The sequence below is a fragment of the Ambystoma mexicanum genome, chromosome 10 (genome assembly GCF_040938575.1).
Source record: "Ambystoma mexicanum isolate Mex_15411 chromosome 10, UKY_AmexF1_1, whole genome shotgun sequence".
Lineage (NCBI taxonomy): Eukaryota > Metazoa > Chordata > Amphibia > Caudata > Ambystomatidae > Ambystoma > Ambystoma mexicanum.
Window position 1 is genome coordinate 54,502,225 of NC_090932.1, and position 19,838 is coordinate 54,522,062.

Consider the following 19,838-nt stretch of genomic DNA (forward strand, 5'->3'; position numbering starts at 1 on the left):
ATCCTGGAGCCCACGGCCTATGAGATAGGCCTGCTAGGAATCCTGGTGTTCAAGGCCTATGAGTGAGGCCGGCTGGGAATCCTGGAACCCAAGGCCTAGGAGAGGCCTGCTGGGAATCCTGGAGCCAGGGCCTCTATGCCAGTCCTGCTGGGAAATCTGCACCTCAAGGCCTATGAGACGGGCCTGCTAAGAATTGCTAATACCCAAGGACTCTGAGAGAGGCCAGTTGGGAATATTGGTGTCTAAGGCTTGTGGGAGAGGCCTTCTGGTAATCCTGAATACTCAAGGCCTATGTAATATGCCTCCTGGGAATCCTGGAGCCCAAGTACTATGAAATAGGCCTTCTGGTAATCCTGGAGCCCAAGGCCTATGAGAGAGGCCGGCTGGGAATCCTGAAGCCCATGGCCTAGGAGAGAGACCTGCTGGGAATCCTGAAATCCAGGCATCTGATAGAGGCCTACTCGTAATCCTGGAGCCCAAAGCCTCTGAGAGAGGCCCACTTGGAATCCTGGAGCTCAAGACTTATGAGGGAGACTTGCTGTAATCCTGGAGCCCAAGGCCTGGGAGAGAGTCCTGATGGGAATCCTGGAGCACAATGCCGATGAGAGATGCCTGCTGGGAATCCTGGAGCCCAAGTCCCATGAGAGAGAGGCCTGCTGGGAATCCCGGATACACAAGGCCTCTGAGTGAGGCTTGCTAGATGGAGTCCAAAGCCTGTGTGAGAGGCCTGTTTGGAATCCTGGATACTCAAGGCATATGAGATAGGTCTGCTGGGAATCCTGGAGCCCAAGTCCCATGAGAGAGACCTGCAAGGAATTCCAAAGGCCAAGGCCTGTGTGAGAGGCCTGCTGTGAATTCTGGATACTCAAGGCCTCTGAGAGAGGCCTGCTGGGAATCCTGGAGCCCAGGGAATATGAGAGATGCATGCTGGGACTCCTGGAGCCCAAGTCCTATGAGAGAGGCCTGATGGAAATTCTGGAGCCAAGGGCCTATGAGATAGGCCTGCTCGGAAAACTGGCATCCAAGGCCTATGTGTGAGGCCTGCTGGGAATCCTTCAGTCCGGGGACTCTGATTTAGGCCAGCTGGTAAACTTGCAGCCCAAGGCCCATGAGAGAGGTCTGCTGGGAGTCCTGGAGCCCAAGGCGTATGAGAGAGGCCTGTTGCGAATCCTGGAGCCCAAGGCCTCTGATAGAGGCCTGCTGGGAGTCCCGGAGCCCAAGGCCTGGGAGAGAGGCCTGTAAGGAATCCTGGAGCCCAAGGCATACAAGAGAGGCTTGCTGAGAATCCTGGAGCCCATGGTCTCTGAGGCTGGCCTGCTGAGAATACTGGAGCCCAAGGCCAATGAGTCCCACAAGGCTCCATCCTCTCACCAATCCGTTTTAACCTTTACATGGAGCCTATGGGCACTCTCCTCAAAGATCCCAATATAGCCATCCACCAATACGCAGACAATACTCAGTTGACCATGAGAGTAAATAACGCGCAGGACATCATTTGTCTCTGCGATTACCTAGCCTTCATCCAATCCTGGATGTCGACTGCCTACCTCAAACTAAACCCATCCAAGACTGAATTTGTCCTCATCGGTTCCACCCACTAAAAAACAGCTTGTCCCACAATGGCTCAATTATATGCACCTAGAAGGATTTGATCCACAAATCTCAGACTCTGCAAAATCCTTAGGCTTCACCACTGACAGCCATCTGTCCTTCCAGAAACACGTAACCAAGAAGGCCCAAATAGCCTGGCTCAGAATCTCTATCCTCTGAAAAATCAAACCCTTCATCCCGCCGCAGGAGTTATGGACCATAGTGCAGGCCCTTGTCGTCTCGCACATCGATGGGGAAAATGCTCTCCTGACAGCGCTCCCAGCTGCTTCATTGGCTCCCCTAAAATCAGTCCACCATTCTGCATCACATCTCATTACGGGAGAATGGAAATGTGTGCAAATTAAACCCATCCTACGCGAACTACATTGGCTTCCACTTCAAGCTAGGATACTTTTCAAGACTGCATGTATCTACAAAGCAGTCACGAGTATCACAGCAGCGCACCTGGTGGCTAAGCTCCACATATCTGGTGTCACACACTCCTAATGCAGAAAATTGGCCAAAAACTTGAATCGCAACTCATCTGCCAAGTGAGGTCCCACAAATAATCCTTCTCTTGTTATGCACCCACCCTCAGGAAGTCGATCCTGGTGTCGGCTCGGAATGCCCCCACAATTCTCCAATTTCTCAAATGTCTCAAAACATGTCTCTTTCAACAACAACTGACTAGGGACTAAGTCCAACAGATGCTCATACCAGCACACAGACCTCAGAGTATGTGCTACTGTTAAAAGATGTCAGCCCGAATTCCGGCTACCCACGCGATGTATAGAGTGCAGATGCTCCCGAGCTAGGTCTGTGCATTACACAATAAAATAAAAAAAAAATATGAGAGTGTCCTGCTGGGAATCCTGGAGCCCAAGGCCTCTGAGAGAAGCTGGCTGAGAATCCTTGAACCCAAGCCCTATGAGAGAGGCCTGCTTGGAATCCTGAAGCACAATGCCTACGAGAGAGTCCAGCAGGGAATCCCGGATACCCCAGACCTATGAGAGAGGCCTGCTTGGAATCCTGGAGCCTAAGCCCTATGAGAGAGGCCGGCTGAGAATACTGGAACCCAATGCCTATGATATAGGCCTGCTGAGAATCCTGGAGCTCAAGGCCTCTGAGGGCTTCTGGGAATCCCGGATACTCAAGGCCTATGACATAGGCCTGCTGGGAATCGTGGAGCCCAAGGCCTATGAGACAAGCCTGCTGGGATTCCCGGATACCCAAGGCCTCTGAAAGAGGCCTATTGGGAATCCTGGATACTCAAGGCATATGGGAGAGGCCTGCTGTGAATCTTGGAGCCCAAGGCGTATGAGAGAGATCTGTTGAGAATCCTCGAGCCCAAGGTCTCTGAGAGAGGCGTGCTGGGAATCCTGGAGTCCAAGGCATTGGAGAGAGGTCTTCTAGAAATCCTGGAGTCTGGGGTTTCTGAGAGAAACCTGCTGGGAATCCTGGAGTCCAAAGCCTATGAGAGAGGCCTGCTGGGCATCCCAGATACCCAAGGCCTATGAGAGAGGCCTTCTTCTCGGAATCCTGGAACCCATAGTCTCTGAGAGAGGCCTGCTGAGAATCTTGGAGGCCAAGGCCTGTGATAGAGGCCTGCTAGGAATGTTGGAGTCTGGGGCTTCTGAGAGAGGCCTGCTGGTAATCCTGGAGCCCAAGGCCTGGGAGAGATGCCCGCAGGGAATCCTTGAGCCCAATGCATATGAAAGAGGCCTGCTGGAAATCCTAGAGCCCAAGGGTTATGAGAGAGGCCTGCTGGGAATCAAGGATACCCCAGGCCTGTGAGATAAGCCTGCTGGGAATCCTGGAATCCAAGGTCTATGACATAGGCCTGCTGGGAATCCTGGAGCTCAAGGCCTGTTAGTGAGGGCTGCTGGGAATCCTGGAGCCGAAGGCCTATGAGAGACAGCTGCTGGGATTCCTGGAGCCCAAGACCTATGAGACAAGCCTGCTCGGATTCCCGTATACGCAAGGTCTCTGAGAGAGGCCTATCGGGAATCCTGGATACTCAAGGCATATGAGAGAGGCCTGCTGTGAATCCTGGAGCCCAAGACCTATGAGAGAGGTCTGGTTGGTATCCTGGAGCCCAAGGTCTCTGAGAGAGGCCTACTGGGAATCCTGGAGCCCAAGGCCTGGGAGAGAGGTCTTCTGGGAATCCTGGAGTCGGTGGTTTCTGAGAGAAGCCTGCCGAGAATCCTGGAGCCCAAGGCCTATGAGAGAGGCCTGCTGGGAATCCCAGATACACAAGGCCTATGAGAGATGCCTTCTCAAAATCCTGCAGCCCATAGTCTCTGAGAGAGGCCTGCTGGGAATCTTGGAGCCCAGGGCCTATGAGAGAGGCCTGCTAGGAATGCTGGAGTTTGGGGCCTGTGAGAGAGGCCTGCTGGTAATCCTGGTGCCCAAGGCCTGGGAGAGAGGCCTGCAGGGAATCCTTGAGCCCAATGCATATGAAAGAGGGCTTCTGGAAATCCTAGAGCCCAAGGCTTATGAGAGGGGCCTGCTGGTAATCAAGGATACCCAAGGCCGGTGAGATAGGCCTGCTGGGAATCCTGGAATCCAAGGCCTATGCCATAGGCCTGCTGGGAATCCTGGAGCTCAAGGCCTGTTAGTGAGGGCTGCTGGGAATCCTGGATACTCAAGCCCAATGATATAGGCCTGCTGGGAATCCTGGAGCTGAAGGCCTATGAGAGATGGCTTCTGGGAATCCTGGAGCCCAAGACCTATGAGACAAGCCTGCCCGGATTCCCGGATACCCAAGGTCTCTCAGAGAGGACTATCGGGAATCCTGGATACTCAAGGCAAATGAGAGAGGCCTGCTGTGAATCCTGGAGCCCAAGGCCTTTGAGAGAGGTCTGGTTGGAATCCTGGAACCCAAGGTCTCTGAGAGAGGCCTGTTGGGAATCCTGGAGCCCAAGGCCTGGGAGAGAGGTCTTCTGGGAATCCTGGAGTCTGCAGTTTCGAGAGAAGCCTGCCGAGAATCCTGGAGCCCAAGGCCTATGAGAGAGGCCTGCTGGGAATACCAGATACACAAGGCCTATGAGAGATGCCTTCTCAAAATCCTGCAGCTCATAGTCTCTGAGAGAGTCCTGCTGGGAATCCTGGAGCCCAAGGCTTATGAGAGAGGCCTGCTAGGAATGCTGGAGTCTGGGGCCTGTGAGAGAGGCATGGTGGGAATACTAGAGCACAAGGCCTATGAGAGAAGCTTGCTGGTAATTCTGGAGCCCAAGGCCTGGGAGAGAGGCCTACTGGGAATCCTGGAGCCCAAGGCCTCTAGGAGAGGCCTGCTGAGAATCCTACATACTCAAGGCCTATGAGAGAATCCTGCTGTGCCTCCTGAAAACCAAGGCCTACGAGAGAGGCCTGTTCAGAATCCTGGATACTCAAGGCCTATGACAAAGACCTTCTGGGAATCCTGGAGCCCAAGGGTTATGAGAGAGGCCTGCTGGCAATCAAGGATACCCAAGGCCTATGAAAAAGGCCTGCTGGGAATCCTGTAGCCCAAAACCAATGAGAGAGGCCTGCTGAGAATCATGGGGCTCAAGGCCTATGAGTGAGTGCTGCTGGGAATCCTGGATACTCAAGGCCTATGACATAAGCCTGCTGGGAATCTTGGAGCCCAAGGCCTATGAGACAAGCCTGCTGGGAAACCCGGATACCCAAGGCCTCTGAGAGAGGCCTATTGGGAATCCTGGATACGCAAGGCATATGAGAGAGGCCTGCTGTGAATCCTGGAGCCCAAGGCCTATGAGAGAGGTCTGCTGGGAATCCTGGAGCCCAGGGTCCCTGAGAGAGGCCTGCTGGGAATCCTGGAGCTTAAGGCCGGAGAGAGAGGTATTCTGGGAATCCTGGAGTCTGAGTTTTTTGAGAGAAGCCTGCTGGGAATCCTGGAGCCCAAGGCCTATGAGAGAGGTCTGCTGGGCATCCCAGATACCCAAGGCCTATGAGAGAGGCCTTCTCGGAATTCTGAAGCCCAAAGTCTCTGAGAGAGACCTGCTGGGAATCCTGGAGCCCAACGCCTATGAGAATGACCTGCTGAGAATCTTGGAGGCCAAGGTCTATCAGAGAGGCCTGCTGGGAATACTGGAGCACAAGGCCCATGAGATAAGCCTTCTAGTAATCAGTGTGAGAGGCCAGCTGGAAATCCTGAATAACCATGGTCTGGGAAAGATCTTCTGAGAAGCTTGCTCTGTGAAGTGACAAATTGAGAAGTTGGAAACCCGAGGTTTAGGAAAAGGCCTGTTGGGTGCCCAGAAGCTCTAAGTCTGGGAGCAGAGTTGTCACAAAGCCTGATAACCCACAGGTGATGAGAGAGACCTCTGGTGGACCCTGAAACCACGCTTCAGGAGGGCCCTTTTGGAAATTCTGAGAAGGTCCTGATTCAGGGGCAATGGACATCTAACCCAGACTTTAAAGGAACCAGGAGAGAGCTGTAGAAAACCTCAGGAACCAAGGTCAGAAGAGTCCCGCAATGAGTGTGAGCCGCCCGAAGGAAGCCTGAAGCCTAACGCTTGCTTTTCACCATTTACCAATGTTCACCAACCTTCACAAATCACACAAAATGTACTGTTGCTACAAGTATGGGATATCTCGTGCATATTATATTTTGTTTTAAAAGTAATATGTGTTTGAAATGTATTTCCTATAGGAATCCCAACGTAACCTTAACTATATAATGCCACTACTGGTGGGCATAATGTGGCCCAATGACAAGCATAGACCATTGCTTGGGCACTTCTGCATGACCGGGCTTCTGCAACTCTTAATTGCAGGAAAACACAGAACACTGAGGAAAGACGACACAGAGCAAAGTTTCCAAGCCAAAACCATCCTCCTCCACCCGCGCTACAACAGCTCAACATACCAGTTCGACATTGCGCTCCTGGAGCTGGCAGATAAACCAGTGCTGAATGACTATGTCATGCCAGTCTGCCTTCCGACTGATCCAGTAGAGAATGGTAAAGCCTTCATCCCTCCCTCGCTCCCTTCTTCTCTGCCTCCCTCCCTCCCTCCTCCATCCTTCTCTCCGTTCCTTCCTCCCTCTCTACTACATTCCTTCCTTCCTTCCTTCATTTTTTACTTCCTTCTTCTTCCCTCCTTCCCTCCTTCCTTCCTTCCTTCCTTCCTTCCTTCCTTCCTTCCTTCCTTCCTTCCTTCCTTCCTTCCTTCCTTCTTCCCTCCCTCCCTCCCTCCCATCCCTTCCTTCTTTCCTCCCTCGCTCCCTTCTTCTCTGCCTCCCTCCCTCCATCCCTACCTCGAGCCTCCATCCTTCTCTCCGTTTCTTCCGCCCTCTCTACTACATTCCTTCCTTCCTTCCTTGTTTACTTCCTTCCTCCATTAATCCCTTTCTTCCTCCTTCCTTCCGTTCCTTCCTCCCTCCCTTCCTTCCGTCCTCCTGCTTTCCTTCATTCCTTCCTTTCTTCCTCCCTTCCTCCCTTCCTTCCTTCTTTCCTTCCCTTCCTTCCTTCCTTCCTTCCTTCCTTCCTTCCTTCCTTCCTTCCTTCCTTCCTTCCTTCCTTCCTTCCTTCCTTCCTTCCTTCCTTCCTTCCTTCCTTCCTTCCTTCCTTCCTTCCTTCCTTCCTTCCTTCCCTTCCCTCCTTCCTTCCTTTCCTTCCTTTCTCCCTCCCTCCCTCCCTCCCTCCCTTCCTTCCTTCCTTCCTTCCTTTCTCCCTTCCTTCTTTCCTCCTTCCTTTCTTCCTTCCTTCCTTCCTTCCTTCCTTTTTTATTTTTTCATTCTTTCATTCTTACTCTTCTTTTATCATCTTCCATTCTCCCTTTAACACACCTGTTCATTTACATGCCATCAATGTATCCTTGTTCCAGGTGAGCTTGCAGTGGTTAGTGGATGGGGGAAACAGTTCCTGAGCAGATCTCCGGACGCCTTGCTGGAGGTAGGTTGATGGCTATTAAATAAATAAATAAATCACATTCTATGTAGCACTTCCTGCCTTGAACTTGTGCCCGCCATTAAATCGCAGCATTCGGTGAGTGGGAGATTCCAGAGTCCGTATCTGCACCTGGCCCACCTCGTGCTATAGGCATAGTTATCACCCCCCCCCCCCATGCCCCGCGCCCCCCCCCCTTTTCACTGGTCCCGGTGCAGGCTTTTATGTTACAGAAACATACAATGATAAAAAGATAAGGATGGTCAGGCCTATCCAGAATGCCACTGTCGTGTTTGCCCCTCACTGACCGACCATACATGGCCCCCAGACGTCGTTCTTTCTGGGTGTAGTGTCTGCTTCCCAGGGGATGGGCCGCCGGCAGATGATGCCGGATATCACGAGGTATTCGCGTGTGACTCCTGGGGCAGCACTCCAGGTGCAGGGCAGAACCGGAGCACCCTGTACAGCACACCTCTTCCAACCTATGTAAAGAATGCGTGCACGTGCCATAATGCCCACGACCCTGAACCATGCTCTCTATCTCCTAAAGGGCCCAGTCAAGCCAAAAAGTGATACGTGGAAGGTGTTGAATCAGCACATGTTCATCATAACCACTGGCATTGTCCTGGCTAGCTCTGGGAAACTGCTATAGAATTCTTTTGAGCCCATCTGCGACTTTACAGCCGAGCGCCGGCTAGTGCAAATACACTTCATGCTGCCTTGGGTGGGCACAGTTCAGCCCACACTACTGGACCCTGTGTCTATCTGCAGCGCTTCCCCGCTGTTACGCTTTATAAATCCCGCACATACATGACACGTCCCCGCTGCACGGGACGGAGCACACGCATCACTGATCTGTTGCAGTCTGGTTCAGCCTCATCAGTACGGTGCAAGCTTTCCAATTAATCATAACCACGGAATTTGCTCGGAGCAACCTCCAACAGCAAATCTCTGCTTGCCATCTATACAAAAGGCTGTAGCGAGAGTGCACTCGCCCTCAGCCGAGAGATTCTGAGAACGTTTGAGAAGTCACATTCCCTGAGCCAGATGGAAGTCTGAAAGCGATCTCGGGGTACAATTAGCGTTAGTTATGGGGACCAGCCATCCACGGGTTCTTTGGCTGGAGTGGGCAGATCTCACCAAAAGCCCAAGAATTGGTGGATTTGCAACACTATCTTCTGCCATTCACAGCCACTGGAACGAGAGGCCTAGCCTGCAATGTGATGTAAAGCGCAGCTCTGTCATGTTGGCGCTCTGGTTGCACGTGGCTAAGCAAGGACAGGTGGGCAGGGGGTAGTGGTGGAGTAAAGAGGGAGGCAGGGGTGGCACTTAGTTTTGCACTTTATCTGAGGGGAGAACACACGATCTAATTAGACTCTAGTAGATGACAAGGCAGGGACACTGGCTACCCACTCATGGTGGGGTGGTGCGGGTGTGTGAGGTGAGAGTGATAACTTTACAGATGTGTGCTTTGCCATTGCCCTGCCGCTTTCATTTTCTAATAGAAGGTATAGAGGAGGTCTGTGTATGTGTAGGCATACCGATGATGTGTGTGTGTGTGCTTGCGTGCAGGCATAACGATGCTTTGTGTGTGTGTGTGTACGTGTAGGCATAACGGTGGTGTGTGTGGGTGTGTATTTAGTTGAGGCAGTTGATGGCTGATTTGGGACTACTTGAGACTTGTTTTATAGGAGTTAAATGCTAGACTGAGCAGCCTGAGTTCCAGTTTATTGCTGACTTGGGACTGCAGGCTTTTGTGTTGGTGGCAGCCGGATGCAGACTTGTCACTGCTCATGGTTACACACTTTAGGGTGCTTCTGGTGTGGTGCTAGAGTGTTATGGCTCAGGGACAAGAGAAGTGGAGACTGACCCGATGGAGGGGCCGATTCTGAGCTCATGATAAAACGAGTGTGTAAATACGACATTCTCCCCTCCAGTTTCCAGTGCCACCATTCTGAAGTGGGTGGAAGTATTGGAGGGGAGATGCGCTTTCCAGCCGCAAATGGTGCGTAAATCACTCGTTGTAGGGGAAACATGTGCTCCAGAGGCACTGCAAGTATTTCTTAATAGACTGACACTTTTCTAAGAACGCTTTCTTAAACTTTCATGAAACTAGAAAACTGGTGCTGCAGTCTTGGAAATGCTGTATTATTAAATAAATCTGAAGGCTCCTCAGGGACCGAGTGACGAGGCTCAGATTACTGAAGGCTCCTCAGGGACCGAGTGACGAGGCTCAGATTGACGAGGCTCAGATTACTGAAGTCTACTCAGGGACCCAGAGACGAGGCTCAGATACTGAAGGCTCCTCAGGGACCCAGAGACGAGGCTCAGATTACTGAAGGATGTTCAGGGACCCGGAGACAGGCTCAGATTACTGAAGGCTGCTCAGGGACCCGGAGACAGGCTCAGCATCATTAAGTCTATTCAGTGACCCAGAGACGAGGCTCAGATACTGAAGGCTGCTCATTGATCTGGACGGTAGTATCAGATTTTTGAAGGCTCCTCAGGGACCAAGAGACTAGGCTCAGCGTCATGAAGTCGACTCAGGGACCCAGAGACGAGGCTCAGATACTGAAGGCTGCTCAGGGACCCACAGGCTAGAATTAGGGACCTGAAGGCTCGGCTCAGAAAATGTTGAAGTGGTAGAAGAAGAAGGGGGCCTGTGCCTCACTGTATCCTATATGGAATTCGGCATAGACTGGAGTCCTCTTCCTGATGCCAGTGACAAGCCTAGAGGCGAGTGAGCCCTGGGGTAAGCTTTAGGTACTCACTCCACACAGGAGGACGCGAGCCAGAGCTCTATCTTGATCTGCCAGTTCCAGGCTTTGGAGTGAGGTCTCAGAGACGGGGAGGCTTTCCTCGGAGAATCAGTCATTTCAGGTTAAGAAAAGATCTTGTGACATACCCTACAAACTCAGAGAGCAAAGGAGAGATGAAGGCTAAAATGGAGAAATCAGGGAGCCCTGGTGAGGACTAAGATCTGACCAGCCAGTTTCCTCTGTACAAATTAATTTAACAATAAATAATATAGGTGGGGGTCATTACTGGTGAAGCAATGGCCTGGGGCCCTAGTGATAGTCCTGACCAAAGTGAGGGCACTTATGTGGAGCCCCTTGTCATTACCTGAATGAGAATGCCCATCCCCCACAAGGGGCTTATAACTATTCCCACCACAGCATAATGTGGGGTGCAAATATCTTTTTTAAATTGAGGAAAGGCACGGTTTCCGTTTCCCAACTTAAAACAAAACTGCAAAGTAAAATGGCCACCATGGGTGCAGGGAGAAGGAAACGACACATAGGGCCTCATTACGACCCTGGCGGAAATCGTGGTGCAATATGCACCATGGAGCACGGCGGAAAGCTGCCGATACCGCCATGGGGGTTGGCGGATTTACCGCCCCATTCCGACCTTGGCGGGGCGGTAAATCCCCATTCCCCATTTTACCCTTCCCCATTCCCATTTTTGCCCCATAGGGCATAATGGGAGTGGGGAAGGCGTTAATTACGCCACCGTAAAATACGGTGGCGTAATTAACAACAAGGTCCCGTAGCGCCATGGATTTCTCCGCCCGGAAAAACCAGGCGGAAAACAATCCATGGCGCTACGGGAACTCGTAGTATGGCGGACGGGTCCGCCGCGAATACCGCTGGCGTAAACCCACTCCGCCAGGGTTGTAATGAGGCCCATAGTCCCTTTTCCCTTTCCATAATGGTCACTGCTGTGGAGGAGTATGGGTGGAACAACAGGAGCATCAGAGAGGATGTGACATGCAGGGTGGCTGCAGGTAGGTTGGGTATCGGATCAGGTGGTGATGGGCATCAGGTGGGTGGAGGGGGTGTGGTGAGAGGGGTGAAATGGGTGCTGAGTAAGCTAGGTTTTTAAGATTACACATCAATGATGACGAGTTTTTGGTATAAATGTTGTTTTCTGGAATTAAGGGGACTTTAAGTGAGAAGGAACATCGAGCGATTGCTGATGTTCATTTTCTGTACTTGTCATTAAACGCACTCCCTTTGCCAAACTATTGTCATTATTATTTGATGCAAGAATACGAATCTGCATCTCCATCTATCTCGAGAGTGCTGCTGCTCATCTTAAAGGGCTGTTTGTAACCCCCAGTTAAATGGGCCGGCTGGTGTCCATCCAGTTCAAAGCCAAGTGCGGAGAGAAGCTGAGACACCACAGTTGCCCAGGACCAGCCGGTGGAGAACGATACTCAGAGCTGCTGAGAGTCTGCAGAGTGAGGCAGTGAGAGGCAGCGTGGAGTGGGAGTTGTGTCTCCAGAGAACCAGGGAAGTCCAGAGAAGGGACTCGGGAGGTGTGTCGATCCCTTATGAAATAATTAAGAAGAAATGCTCATTCCCCTGGGCTGAAAAGGGAGCCCAGTTGTGTCTGAGGGGCTGCTGGCGAGGCTGTGACCTCGGAGGAAAAGACGTTTCAACAGAATCCAGCTGAAAGCCAAGAACACAACCAGTGAGTTTCATGGTAGTGCTGCTGAACCTATCCATTTGTTACTGTATCTACACACACTAATAAATGACACAAATGGAAAATAACAAACACATATATAAATGCTGGAGGCTGGTCTTCTGGTGAATTACAAGGTCTGTTAACCCTCAGCCCCATATGCGATCCTATCCAACTACCCCTCACCTGCCCCCATACAGACAATGTGCCCACAGTGTGATGGGGACAATCCTGCATGAAACAGCTAAGGACACGCTATTTATATATGTCTCTCCAAATACTAAGCTAGTCTGCACCTCAGGGGATGCCCTTGTCACTGCTACTTGCATTCTACTTTTATTACAAAAAATGTATTGGCTGGAAGGTTTTGAATTAATCTCCACCACTGATCAACCTTCCAAACCACTGAGTTTTAGCCTGTCTGCTCCATTGCAGAAGAGGCCCAGTCATATGCAAAACATTATGGGGCAGACATCAGTGGGAGAGGTCCAGGCAAACTGCTAGGCCACACTCCTTCTGCCCCAGAAATGTTTCAGCCTTGTTAGGCCTCATAAGTGGAATGCAAATTAGTTTGCATTGGCACAGCAAGCAAGGGACCCCGTTCTGGGCATACGTTTGCACACTTACAGAGACAAACTGTAAGCACAACATGTGATGGGTGGAAGGTTTTGAATCCATCAGGACCTCAGGCAATGCTCTGGCCTCCAGTCACTTAATAAGAGTGGCTTCCCATTGAGGCTTAAAGATTCTATATTTCTATCCATTTATTAATAAGGGCAAAATGGGGTCAGACTTCATGAGTGGGCCCGATGAACCGGATCAGGAAACTGTCCATTTGAGTGTCAGTTTCCTTTGGAATGGGGCCATCGCAGGGTCAAAGGATACCTCCACTGGGTCTTGTGAGGTTGACATCATGGAAGGAGATGCAGACAACAGATTCAATATTTATCAAAAGGCTTTTATTAATGAAAATGTCCAGATGGTGTAAAACCTAACTTGCCCTATGCTAAGGTGGTACTACCCTACCTAAGGACACTAAGGATAGTCTGTCTCAATATGTTCAAATCCTATGCTTGCCCTCACAATTAAGACAAAACAATGTGTAGGGATTTCAACCATAAACTAAACAGTGTTCCAAAAGTAAAGTTCTGAGCTATGTCCAGCTCTGCTTACTCTTCAGCTTCTTTTCCCCAAATGTCATAAGTTCAGAGCACAATGTTCAAGTTATGTTCTTTTGGATTTAAAGTTATAAAATTCCACACCTTTGTAAATGTCAGGATGGCTTTCCCCAAGTTCAATGTAAAACGATTTTTACAAACAAAGTTTCTTGAAGCTTTATCTTTAAACTGAGGTTCAACAATTCTTCACAGCTCAGGGTTCCCTTCCCCAAGACTCATGCACCAGAGGTAGTTTTCCTTTTGACACAATAGTAGGTTTCCTAGGTAGCATATAGGGGTTCTCGGGTCTGGGCGTAGCTGTTAGACTGCACAGTCCACCCATTACAGGTCACGCAATCAGGGGCTTTGAATTCTCTTTGGGCAGTTAATTATTCAACATATAGAAGTTCTCTTTGGATAGTTACATTTTCAATAAACAATTCAGTATTCGAAGTTACCAGTTTTGCTGTTTCATTTAGTTCAATATTCAATATTCAATATTAGCAGTTTGCTTATTTTCATTCTTAGCAATCTTTCTTGGGGGTTTTGCTCATACTTCCTCTCTCGAATGGCTCCCATTTTGTTAAATGCTCTTTTGCTCACAATTCGCCAATTTCTTTTTTCCTACAGAGACTTTCGAGAACGTATCTCTTGAAACACGACCACTATATTACTTAGTATTCCTTAAATTATTCTTTCTTTAGCATTGTTCGGGAATTGTAAATGTATAATTCCTCACCGCAAAATGATTTTGCTACATTGTATTCACCACTCGTGCCTTTCACATACCGGGTTTCCCATTATCTGAAACTCACCGGTTGTGTTCTTGGCTTTCAGATGGATTCTGATGTAAGGTCTGTTCCTCCGAGGGCCCTCAGACACTCCTATGCTCCCTTCTCAGCCCAGGGCAAGCATTTCTAACCTAATTACTTCATAAGGGATTGGCACGCCTCCCAACTCCCTTCTCTCTACTTCTCTGGTTCCCTTCAGACACAACTCCCTCACCACGCTTCCTCACGCTGCCTCACTCTGCATACTCTTGACGTCTCGTTCTCCACATGGGCAACTCTGGTGTCTCAGCTCTTCCAACTCACTCGCCTTCCTTCCTGTTAGTGCTCATTTTATACTCTTCCGAGACCTTGATAGGTTGCCCGTGGGCCTACTTATTTTCAATTGCCTGACTTTAAAATTATAATTATTATTGATCTTTTATAACACAGGGTGGGTAGAGCACTAGAATTCACAAATCATTGCGCTGATCTTATGAAAGTAAGTAGAACCTGCTGCCGGTGAGGAGGTTCTTACAAGACAGTGCTCTTCTGTCTTGGTGAGGGATTGAGTGAATTTGGGTTGAATCCGGGCGCTGATTCATTGACGTAATGACTCTTTGTATGATTGTATACAGATTTTACAAAGAGTTGGAGGAGTCTTGTTCCTTTATATTTGTTGGTCATTCATTATTACACCCAGAAGACACAGATTTTGGACCCAACATGTGCTTTTGTCAAGGCTGCAGTGACAGAACAAGGTGTGATGCATATGCAGTTTAGGAAAATAAACACCCGAGTGGAAGTGCCCAGCGCAGTGTTTTGGACAGTGAATGTATATAGTTTAAGTGAGAATAAGACATTGGTGCGTCGTTCCTGAGATTTCAATGGACAAATGTACAGGCATGGTGTACAAGGATGTGTGTATACCGAGTGGTGTGAACCAGGTGTACATTGGTTGTTGTGAGTGACATGAATACCATCATTGTGAGTTGTTACAGTTAGGTAGGCATATAGCATGTATGATTACATATGATTACATATGCATTGCAATGAAACACGCCTCATGAGCTCTGTCAATGTGCTGTTGTTGTATAAACCTGCAATAGGAAATTGAGGATGGTGTAAGTACCAACGCTGCCCATAGGGCAATTGTATCCCATGGCATGAATTTAATCTCTCGCCCATTCAATAAATAATATATGCTTTGTGATCACCACACACGGTAAAACGCTCATCACAGCTCCCTACCCGTAAACATACGGCCTGGCATCAATCCTTCATTTATTAACCGCAACATCCTTTCTTCTTCCTTCCCTCTTTTCCTTCCATGGTGCTACGATACAATGTTAAAACAACATGTTTCATTGCAATGCATATGTAATCATCCATGCTATGTGCCTACCTAACTGTAACAACTCACAATCGCTGTATTCATGTCACTCACAACAAACAATGTACACCTGGTTCACACGTGTCAGCTGAGTGTATTAATAAATCACCAACAAATATAAAGCGGCAAGACTGCTCCAATTCTTTATAAAATCTGTATACAATCATTCAAAGAGTCATTACTTCAATTAACCATTGCCCGGGTGATACCGGTTCTTCAACCCAAATTATTTTATAATGCACTTAATACCAGAGATTGGTTTCTAAGCTCGGTATCGGTATTCAAACCTGTGTTGCTCTGTGTTGTCTTGCTTCCAAGACAAACAGGTTGCCCCTGAGCTATCCCCCCTCACACTTTGCCTAAACCTATTGGTGGGACATTTCTGTTCAGTATACTGGTGTGCCTCTTTAGTCATCTTCTTCGTCCCAGTACCAAAGTGGTGAGAGTAAGTGGAGTTCATTACTCTCAGTTGCTTCTTCCTCGTCTCAGTACCAGAGTGGGTAGAGTATAGAGAGTTCATTACTCTCAGTTGTTTCTTTCTCGTCTCAGTACTGTCAGGTACCTCAAGAGGAGACAGAGGGGGAAATGATCTACAGTAACCCATAAAGTTTGGGGAGGGTTATCCTGGTTATCACTAGGATAAAGGGGATACTGTGTCTCATTGAAAGGTTCCCCCTTCCCAATCCTTCTCCTCTTTCTAGTACGTCTGGGTTGATAATATCTCCTGTTCTTCTCAGGGACAAGGGTACATGGGGAACAATATCCCATAACCACCTCTGGAATAGGGGTTCCATCCTGAAAAGAGAATGTGGAATTTCGCATTTCACCTAAAAGCATCCCACTTCCAATCCCCGAGGACCCTCCACCCAGGTGATCCTCCCTCACTCGTCAACCTTCTGGGATGGGATCCAAAAGCGATGGCCCTTCCCTGGCCACCTGCGTAGAGGATCCAAACGGAGTAGAAGTGAGAACGTCCTCAGGTCTCTCACAGTTGGAATGTTCTGCTGCCAAGGCAGCGTTAGTCCTCCTCTCTGGTTTACAACCCTTCATGGGACTAAACAGGGGACCTGGCATTTGTGATGTGCATGGTCCTGCATAAAGGACCAGGTCAGGTGCCGTTCCTTAGATAGAACCTCTTAACCAGTGTTAAGTGCGCAGACACCTTGGGAAGACACCAGAGCTAGGCTCCTTTGGCACTTTGGGGAAAGGACCAGGGTTAGGCTTCATGGACACCTAAGGAGCAACTTAGATCTTTTTTAGCACTTTTGGGGCCAATCCAGTGCTTGCCAAAAAGAACACCAGAGTCTACCGCAGGTGAGAGGTTCAGTGAAGGGCAGCACTATCCGTTAAAGTGATCTGTTCTTTCAGGACACTTGTACCTGGGGCTCCATTTAAAACGAGGCCTTCTTACTCACAGAATTCCCATGGTGCACAGATGCCAAAGGTGCCCTTGTACCAAAACCAACCAATATGCGATGATTCTAGCAAACAAGTAATCACACATGTAACATATGTGCATGAGTTGGTGACTCCCAAGCAGTTCAATCAGCATTTGCGAGTGGTCCACTCCAGAGAAATGGGTCAAACCGGATCCACATTTCCAAAAGCCTTTGACCGGTGGCATAAATGACATATCCCGCGTGAGGAGGACAACAACAGGAAAAGAAAACTCTGACCGGCCAAAAATCAATATGGCGGCGAGAGAAATTTGAAACGGTCTGACCCCCAACAATGAAGAGGAAGGAACTTTGTGCTAGAAATCCGTCAGGTGTGTTGAGAGTCACCACCTGTGCTCGTTCCATAAATATAAAGAATGAGTTGTGCTTTGCAAAGGTGGTCCGGCTCCTGCCTGTACCAGGAGTCTTGTCCCATTAGTCCAAGTGAGGGTACCTGGATTTTGGGGTTCATAATCTGCACTGAAAGACTTTGCCTTGAAGGGGATAGCTCCATCGCACGCTGTAGTTGGTCATTTAAGAGATGGAAGGTAACTAAAATCAAGGCTCATATATGAACCTGCATAGACTAGAGTTCTGTTCCCAATGCAGTGATATTTCATAGAAGATGGGGAGGCTCCAGCAGTCTCGCTAGATATAGTTTGATGGGTGATTGATGCTCAAGGGTTTCGACATCCACAAATCTCCAGAGAACATGAACTGACCATGGAAATAGCATGCACAATATGAGGGTATAACTAGAAGCAAAATGGGAAGGATTACACATAGGTAGCAAGGCCTCATCTGATGTACCGTGTCCAGCCACCTATGTATGTGGCCATGCCCGAAGACCAGATCTGGAGTGTCATGGTCAGTCCTTGAGGAAATATCTACAGAAGCATCAAAACAGGCTGAAGACTGCTGAGAAGCAGACAACCGACACACTGCATGGTTTACGCCGCAACTTGTGAAAGGATGAGCTCAAAAACCTTCAAACTGGAGGAATGTCTTGACATGGGGAAATGACGAAAACATGCAAAAGGAAACACACCGTACAAGATGCTTCATGGTTCTGTGTTGCAGTTCTCCAAGAACTAGAGGTGACATTGAGGCTTTTTGGGGCGTCCTGTGGCGTGGAGGAGAGGCTTTGGAGTTGTAGATATATCAATGTTTATGTAAAGCAGTGTTCTGTCTAAGGGTGTGGGCAGTTCCATGGTGGGGGTCTACAAGCAACACTTGTCTTAGGTACTGAAATGATCTAGTGCTTCTCATATGTCATTGTTCATGTGTTTAAGAGATAACGTATCAAGGATAGGTCTGGGATCTTCATGGTACCAACCAACCATGGTAAGTAACAGCCTTGGACATTGCTAAGCCAAGAACTAAGGAACATGATATACATAGTCTGTTCTGTGGGTTGGTGCCCACTCACTGGGGTCTGCACTGATGTTTTAGCCCACTGTGCCTTATCAGAGAAGAAATATCAATTTGTGTATCAGCCTAGGAATAAGGGTATGAATGCGTGCAGCGCTCTAGTGGCCGCCCTTAAGCATACGGCCGACATCTTGGCCGCTTCTCAGCTGCTTCCTAACTGCATGGTGCCTTCGGCCCCCTAGTACTCTTTGGAGTTGAGGTTGCTGAAGCAAAAGTGTCACCGTTTGGAACGAAAATGGCACCTTTTGACTGACTCCTGCACAAAGCTGGCCTACACACAAGCACGGAACAACTATCATAGCTCTATAAAAACAGCCAAGGCCCAGCATTATGCCAATCGTATTTTAAATGCCCCTTGCTTATCCAAAGAGCTCTTCCAGGTAGCCAAAGAATTATCGATCCTGCTCAGCCACCTTTCATGGCTATCGCTACTCACGTCCACTGTGATCACATTGCATCTTTTTTTCAAGAAAAAATGTGCGTTATACGTGAAAAGATACAGGCGGAAAGATCTACTTCTCTTAGTATTACGGATCCAGCAATCTATCTGATTGAACAATGTTCTAGCACATTAAACTTTTTAACAGTTACGGAAACCATGGTCACTGCTGCCCTATCTAAATTGAAATCTTCCTTCCCTGTCGACCCTATTCCACTCTATATTCTTCACGATCTCTCTGGGAATCTGGTTCCCCTTCTCACTGTGGCACTTGAATATTCGTGCACCACTGGATTTATTCCTAAGCCTCTCAAACATGCCTTGATCTCTCTTCTGCTAAGGAAACCCCATTCTGATCCGGCAGTGGCTGAAAACTATCGCCCCCATCTCTCTTCTTCCTTCTATTACGAAGCTGCTAGAATCTATTATCTCCCCCAATCCTCCGTCCTACTTTGAGACCAATCATATTCTCCATCCTCTTCAGGCTGGCTTTCGCCCAGTATTGGGCCCTGAATCTGTGATGGTTGCACCTCATGGTGACATTGCAATATTACAGGACGATGGAGAGACGAGTATTCTTATCTTGCTTGATCTATCCACGGCCTTTGACACTGTTGACCATCAGAGACTCTTGCAATGCCTCTCTGATGCTGGAAGTTCAAGTGTCCCTTTGAAATGGTTATCTTCCTTTCTCTCTGATCGCACACAGGTGGTGTCCCTTACTTCTTTCACTTCTCCTTCTATGGCGATTGATTGTGGAGTTCCACAAGGCTCGGCTCTCTCTCCATTGCTTTTTAATCTATATATAACTGCACTGGCCAAACTCATTTCAAGTTTTGGTGTGCACTTTTTTACCTATACTGATGATACCCAGATTCTCATCCGTTTAAATGCCCCTAAGGAAAATCCTCCCCAACTGCTGAGAGACTCTCTCTCAGCGGTAGGGATGTGGATGGCCAACAATTGGCTCAAGTTAAACAGAGAGAAGACTGAGGTATTGCTAGTTGGCCACGATTCTGCTGGCCCCTATTGGATCTCAGAGTACTGGCCGGTATGTCTTGGTCCCTGTCCGAATCCCTCTGCTGCAGCCAATAGCCTATGTATAAAGGTCATGGCCTCTGGCTCTAGAGAAGCACAAATCTCTTCAGTTTGCCAAACTGGTTTTGCCAAACTAAAAATCTTGAAGAAGGTTCTCCCCTTTCTCCCAAATGAGGCTAGGGCCAAACTTGTGACTGCCTCCATCATGGGGTCAATAAACTATTGC

General features: G+C 48.9%; 1 protein-coding gene across 1 annotated transcript in view; it reads left to right on the forward strand.

Annotated features, from left to right (window-relative positions):
* The window catches only part of MASP1 (MBL associated serine protease 1), a 587,565-nt gene that overhangs the window by 538,337 nt on the left and 29,390 nt on the right, over positions 1–19,838 (forward strand). The window contains exons 13-14 of the mRNA XM_069617479.1: positions 6,369–6,554; positions 7,420–7,487. Coding sequence (XP_069473580.1) covers positions 6,369–6,554; positions 7,420–7,487 — 254 coding nt within the window. The remainder of the gene's footprint in view (positions 1–6,368; positions 6,555–7,419; positions 7,488–19,838) is intronic.